We start from the raw sequence: 7299 nt of genomic DNA on the forward strand, positions 1-7299 counted from the left end.
AGAATTAATGAATAAACTCTACTGAAATTTCTCACACTGGGATCCATGCTGTGATGATGAAAATCACAGGGAAAAAAAAAAAACCAGATATATTTCCATGAGATGTTAATTCAGATTTGTTTGCTTTCTGGATCAGCTTCTATATAAGGACTAATAATTTAAAATTTTATTTTTGGGCTATTCATATTGTGAATGGTAAATCTGCATAGATTTTAAACATAAAATGAGTCTATATCAAAGGCATTATGCAATCAAACATGACTTTTGACCTCTGTCCCAGAGGATGTTGTGTTCTTAGATATTTTTATAGAGAAGCTAGAAATCCAGTTTTCAATGTGATGTCTGATTTTTAAATAATAACCATAACTACTAGCTTCATATACACAGTCCAAGGTTGCAGCCTCCTTCTCCACCACAGAAATGGCAGACTGGACTTGAGTTATCTTTTGGGTCATGCTGGATCCTGCAGGAAAGAGCCTTTACTTACAACCATGATGGTATAGGGGATGAAGTGGCTTAGGACCTAATGCCCTGATTCCATTGCCCATTACCCCTCCCTTTCAAGATGCATCAGGTAACAGTGGTCTGCCCCTCCCCACAGCCTTGGCACTGAGAGAGGGGCATGAGTCCTGTGTGTGGCCATGCTCACCAAGACAGACAAGGCTCTGCCTGCCCTCAGCACACTGGCAACCAGCATACGGGCAGCTCCTCCCTACAGTGATGCAGCCTCTGCTCCATTTCAGATCCAGATCTGAATTCTGCACCCTGTGTTCGAGAGGTCCAGGCAGAGCTCCTGGGCTGTGTGATGCTTCTGCCCCACACAGGAAACTGAGTCAGCAGCTGGAGGGCCGTTTGTCTGTGTTGTGTCACATGCTTCCTTCATAAGAGGAAATGCTAGACTTCTGCACAACAGTTTGTCCATGTTCAGTGCATTCTCCTTTGGATCAGAGAATCAAAAGTAACACTGGGGTTTCGACTCTAACAGAAAGGCAGAATTTTTCGATTCAATCTCTGTTCCTGCTTCCTATGGATCTGGTAAAAGTTGCCTGTGAAATATTTTGTTGTCTATCAACGATTTCATATCTTGCCTCTGCATCACAAAATCTGTCAAGTGTATGACATGTTAGATAGCAGCAGGGGGAGAAATACATGTGTACGTGATCACAATTTACATGTGTGTATGTGTGTAAACAAAAGTAAATTCAGAAAATTTTAGCCAGTGCCTAAATATAAGAACTCCTGTTAAAAATCAATACATATATTTCTAAATCACCCTCAGCTCTTCCAACCACACCCATTAATTGTGGTGGAAATTGGGATAGGGAAAACCCTAAAAATATACAAATCCAGAGCCACAGCATTATCAAAAGCAATAGAAATCCTGTTAGAAATGCCAGCACAGTTCAGTCTCCATTGACGTCTATTCCCTGCATCATAGTCTTAAAACTCTTTGCCATCTTAAATATTGGGAGTTGTGTCTCACTGATCTAGACATAGGTCCATGAGAACATGTAAGACCAAGGTCATCAACATTTTAAATGCTATTGTTCTTCATAAGGGCTATCTCTGGTGGCTCAGCTGGTGAAGAATCTGCCTGCAATGTGGAAGACATGGGTTTGATCCCTGGGTTGAGAAGGTCCCCTGGAGAAGGGAATGACTACCCACTCCAGTATTCTGACCTGGAGAATTCTTGATAAATCAATCTGCTTAATGCTAGAGAGGAAGATGGACCAGCATTCTTTTTACCCTCCGTCTCAGCTTTATCAGGTAGCTTTCACTTGAAAACCCTAGAAATTCGTGAAGCCACTAAAGCAAACATTAGATTTTAGGCTTTTGTATTGAGAGAAAATTGCCTTTGAAAGTTTCTGCTTTGGCACAAATTACTAATGTGCTTAGAAAAATCAATGAAACTTCCTCATCATACCCGTATTTTTTGCTGTTTAGTCACTACATTGAGCCCAACTCTTTGCAACCCCATGAACTGTAACCCACCAGGCTCCTCTGTCTATGGGATTTCCAAGGCAAGAATACTGGGGTGGGTTGCTATATCCTTCTCCAGGGGATCTGCTTGACCCAGGGATTGAACTCATCCTGAAGAAGATCTTCTGCATTGGCAGGCAGATTCTTTACTACTGAGCCCCGGGGGAAGCCCAGACCCATATTTACTAATTGTCTAAAAAAAGGATTTGCTTTAATAAGATATACAGTGTAGCAGAACAGAAAATGCTGTCTTACAGTCCCAATGAGGACACATAATTGCCACATGAATGGGTTTTTTTATTTGAAAAATATAGTCCTCATTGCCATGGCAAAGACCTGTAATGTATATTCTCTTTAATATGGCTACTGAGGCTCAGCTATAAGCCCTGAATAAGCAGGTTATTCAATTACAGAGAATCTGAGCAACTTTATGTTCAAAGACATAAAAGATGATGACTGCAATTTTTTGGCTTCAGTGTTCAGGAACATATACAGACTCCTGTGATTGCCCATTGAGTAAGGCATAGTTTTCTTTACTGCATTAACTTATTTTTCATCAAATGAAAATTTCAAAAAGTATAAAATTCTAAGAAGGCAATGGTATTTAACAGAAAAGAAACAGATTTCATGGTGGTTCTATCCATTAGCTTTTATGAATATTAGTCATGCATCAGAATGATTGACGTCCTACCCAAGCTTTGCTCCTCACTGGTTATGTAACCTTGATTAAGTTACTAAACATCTCTACACCTCAATTTTGTCAAATGTAAATTGGAAGTTTCCTAGTATCTACCTGAGAGGTGGAGAGGGATTTAAAAGCTTAGCCCATTGCCCATAAACCTGTCAATGTCACATATTGGGGACAAACAGAGCTCAGTGAGTGAATAAAATGATTTGTGAAAGAAACATTATTTTAAGACACGTGTGGTGTCTTAAAGCAATACAATCCTAAAGCAGGAGACTCGATCATGTATACTATATTCTCAACACTTACTCATGTGACTGACATATATGAGTAGGTGCTCAAAAAGTTGTCCCAAATGAATGCAGGGATAGCTTGGAATGATTATATCTCATGTAAGCATTAAATCATAATTTTAAAGAGCATTTTATCTTGTACTTACTCATTTTACATCCATAAGGAAATGTTGATACCAAATAAAGCAAAATGAAATGAAACAAATATGAAAACACAAAAAGTCAAACCTCTAACTCAAAGTAGATCCATTTAGAGCAATAGAGCTCCTGCACATGAATGCTTATACCAGCATTATTTATAAGAGCTAAAAAGTGGAAATAACCAAAATGTTTCCAAAACAATCATTCTTCAAGTGAAGAATGGATAAGGAGAATAGGTGGTATCACAGAGCAGCCTATTAAGTGACCATAAGGAGTAGTGAAGAACTGATATGGAGACACGCCATGGAGAGATTCCGCTGGGTGAAAGAAGACGGTACTAACAGTCATATGCGATCTGATTCTATCTCTAGGAAACGCCCAGAACCGTCAAATCCATAGAGACAGAGAACAGTGGAGTGGATGCCAGTGTCTGGGGGTAACAGGAAACGGGAGTGATTACTAATGGATACAAAGTTTCTTCCTGGGGTGGTGTTCTGGAATCAGATAGTACTGATGACTTCACAACTCTGTGAACATGCTAAAAACCACTCAATTGTACACTTAAAAGCGTGAAGGTGATGATATGTGAATTATCTTTATAAAGCTGCTATTTAAAAAGTGATAGAGCGAAAATACTCGTATTTATTACAGATCAAGTGCTGGGACAGAAAGAGTCCTGGGGGTTCTAACCTGCCAATATCAGGACAAAATAAGATGGTTATAATGCTTTGATCTTAAAGAGGAGGGTAAAATTTATGAAGCAAATTCAGCATGTATTTCAGGATCCCTTAGTGTCCTGGGCCCAAGAAACTTGATTCTGCAATTTCATTTTCTTTTTCTTAAGAATAGCCTCTGAAATCACAGAAGGCTCAGGCTCTGCAAAACCTTCATCTGTACCTGTCAGTCCCACAGAATCATCCAAGAGGGATAAAGGACAGTGAGGTTCAGAGACCTCCAGAATGCCAGGATGAGTTTCCTGAGTGAGTTTCATTCATTGCAAGTTACAGTGAGAGCCACACATTTCTCTGTTTTCTGCTCCTCTGCCATGGGAATATTGTGAATATGTTAAGAATTTAGAATCCCGGTCAACAAAAGTCCCTCTTTTCACTAACAGACTGAGTATTTGCTTGGTCACTGAATTTGACACACTTCAAAAGGATCAGAGGCCTCAATACAGTGATAAAGATAATATGTCAGATTACATGGTCATGTTTATGTCCAGAAATTCTCACAGCACAGATCCTCAAGACCAGAATCGCGATCATGACCTAGCATTCTGTAAAGAGCTGCCATGGTGACAAGATGAGGGTGGAGCTGTGTCACCAACATATAAGCAAGACACCTCATGCACAAAATGTTCACTGACTAGACTTGCTCAGACCCACACGGCCCTTGACAGAAGGAATATCTTCTCAGAAAACCATCTTCATGGGACTTGCAGCAGCAGCATTTCTTGAGCAGCCATAAGAGTTGGAAAAGTCAAGAGAAGAGAGTGTAAAGGTCCCAGTCACTAAAGATGGAGTGTCTGCAGGTGTAACTCAGCAAGATACAAAATTCTGGTCTGAATTATAAAAATCAGACAGTAGCTTCAAGGTCATACATTCATCCATGAACGAGGTACCCTGGGAGTTTTCATCAACAGGTTGTGACATATTTCAGCATGTATCAACTGAACTGTCATTGAACAGAGTTAACGTCTTTTGAACTGTGGTGTTGGAGAAGACTCTTGAGAGTCCCTTGGACTGCAAGGAGATCCAACCAGTTCATTCTGAAGGAGATCAGACCTGGGATTTCTTTGGAAGGAATGATGCTAAAGCTGAAACTCCAGTACTTTGGCCACCTCATGCGAAGAGTTGACTCATTGGAAAAAACTCTGATGCTGGGAGGGATTGGGTCAGGAGGAGAAGGGGACGACAGAGGATGAGATGGCTGGATGGCATCACTGACTCGATGGACCTGAGTCTGAGTGAACTCCAGGAGTTGGTGATGGACAGGGAGGCCTGGCGTGCTGCGATTCATGGGGTCGCAAAGAGTCGGACACGACTGAGCGACTGTACTGAACTGAACTGAATGTCACTTCCAGGAATTCTATGCCATCTGGAGAAATGTGACTGGGCTCAAAACAGGCATTTCTGGGGAAGGCCTTTTAGATTCCTCTCTTCACTGTCCCTCCCAGATTCCTCTCTGTAGACCAGTCCAAGAATTGCAGGATTCTTGGCACTGAGCTTCAGAGCTGGAAGTACTTTGACAATGCCTCTGGCATAAAACAGGGGCTTCCCACGTGGCTCAGTGGTAAAGAATCTGCCTGCCAAACAGGAGACACGGGTACCATTCCTGGGTTGAGATAATTCCCAGGAGAAAGAAATGGCAACCCACTCCAGTCATCTTGCCTGGGAAATCCCATGGACAGAGGAGCCCTACAGTCATAGGGTCGGAAAAGAGTCAGACATGACTTAGTACATAAACAGCAACACAGCTAGCATAACACACCTAAGACAGAAACAGCAACCCCCCAGAGGGCTGCCCACAGCCAGAGCCCCATCTGCACTCGGGGTTTGTGTTCAGCTCCCCCGCAGCCCTCTCTCACTGTGTCACTCAGAGCACAGTAGTACACAGCCGAGTCTGATGCTTGCACTGCCTGTTTCTGCAGGTGGAAGGAGCTGTCACGCTTAACAAGAGTGGCCTGAAAACCTTTACTCTTTGGGTTCTGGTCTGACATTGAGCCCTTCAGGAGGAATTGAGGAGCTTTGTTGAGATGCTGGATATACCAGAAAAGATAGGGAGCCAAACTAGCAGTCTGGTAAGTGCAGTTCAGGGTCAGGAGAGCCCCCTCTGAGACAGTCACTGGGCCTTCTGTCTGGTTCACTGAGTCACCATTGGTCCCTCCTGGAAGAGAATCACTTTGTTATAGTAGAAATGTACAGGAGGAGAGTTTTCAGTCAGAGAAGAAAAATAAAACTTACCTATAATCATAGGAAAATGAAAAATCATTAACATTTAGGATAAAATGTTACTTACTGAATATTAAGATGATCAGAAGAACTGAGTGAGTGGCAGAATGCATGTTCGCAAAAGAAAACGATCCTTGTTCCCTGGAATACACCAGTCAAACAAATTTAGTCTCCATCTGAATGTTACAGAAGCTCCTCGCTCAGACACTGAGAGCCCCTTTCTGTAGTGCAGCAATATTCTGTCTTGTGGCTACAAAGCAGGCAAGTGAAACCAGCTCCTGAATACAATGGGGAACCCCATCTGAAGGAAGCCCCGCCCTCTGGTGGTGATCGTGAAAATTGCACCACAGTGCGGTCTGACCTATTCCTTCTGATAATAGCTTGTGGGGTACATACAGGAGAATGGGACAGGACCCTAAGAAGAGAGTCCTAAACATAAGCGTGCTTAGGGAAATATTCTATTATTACTTCCATAATTTTTGCATGGTACAGGTATCTCTAGCTTCACAAGAATCCCCAGTTACAATTTCTAGATGGACTAGTGAGAGGTTTCTTCCTTGCATGTGTCTCTGATTTCCATGGGTCAGAGAAGGATTCCTCCGTATGGAAAGTGCTTCTTCCTCAACCCAAGTCATTTCTCTGAAGTAGTTATAGTCATGTTGATTCTGTCAACATGCCATGGAGAAAATTTTTTGTAAGGCAGGTGTCAAATAATGTGCAGTTAAATGATAAGGTTATTATCATGGAATGACATACTTGTAAAACATAACAAAAATAAAATATGTGACTTCTTTTTCACTGATAACAGTAGAGTTGATCTTCCAATTGGAAAACTATTTTTGGACCTTGAACATCAGGTAGCACAGAGATAAGGAAAACAGATGAGATGAGCACTGACATTGCCCAGCTTACTTCATGGAGGCAGTTTCCAGGCACCAGTGCATGAGGGATTTACCAAAAATAGTGCAGCTGTCTCATTGTGCGATTGAGACAGAATAGGAGAACGGAGATCCTGAAATACCTAAAAATTGTGGATGTCTGTACCAGAGAGGAGGAATGTTGAAAAAAGAGAGAGAGAGAGAGAGATAAATGCAAGGCAGGGCTTGGTGGGGAGAGTGGGGCGGGGGGGAGTTGGACCATCCTTGGATGACGGCAACCTTACACCTTTAGCCTCATGAGGGACAGGTGACTTTACTTAGGTGACCTTACTTAACCTGGTTCTTGAAACGTCTTTTTACCTCTTGTCACA

The 7299-nt window shown here is 42.0% G+C and overlaps 1 gene segment (V, D, J or C); it reads right to left on the minus strand.

Annotated features, from left to right (window-relative positions):
• Positions 1-5575: 5575 nt before the first annotated feature.
• LOC133255174 (T cell receptor alpha variable 18-like) lies at positions 5576-6163 on the minus strand. The segment is given in 2 exon segments: positions 5576-5985; positions 6118-6163. Coding segments are annotated over 2 exon segments (456 nt in total).
• Positions 6164-7299: the final 1136 nt, after the last annotated feature.

This window comes from Bos javanicus, chromosome 10 (assembly GCF_032452875.1).
Source record: "Bos javanicus breed banteng chromosome 10, ARS-OSU_banteng_1.0, whole genome shotgun sequence".
NCBI classification, from domain to species: Eukaryota; Metazoa; Chordata; class Mammalia; order Artiodactyla; family Bovidae; genus Bos; species Bos javanicus.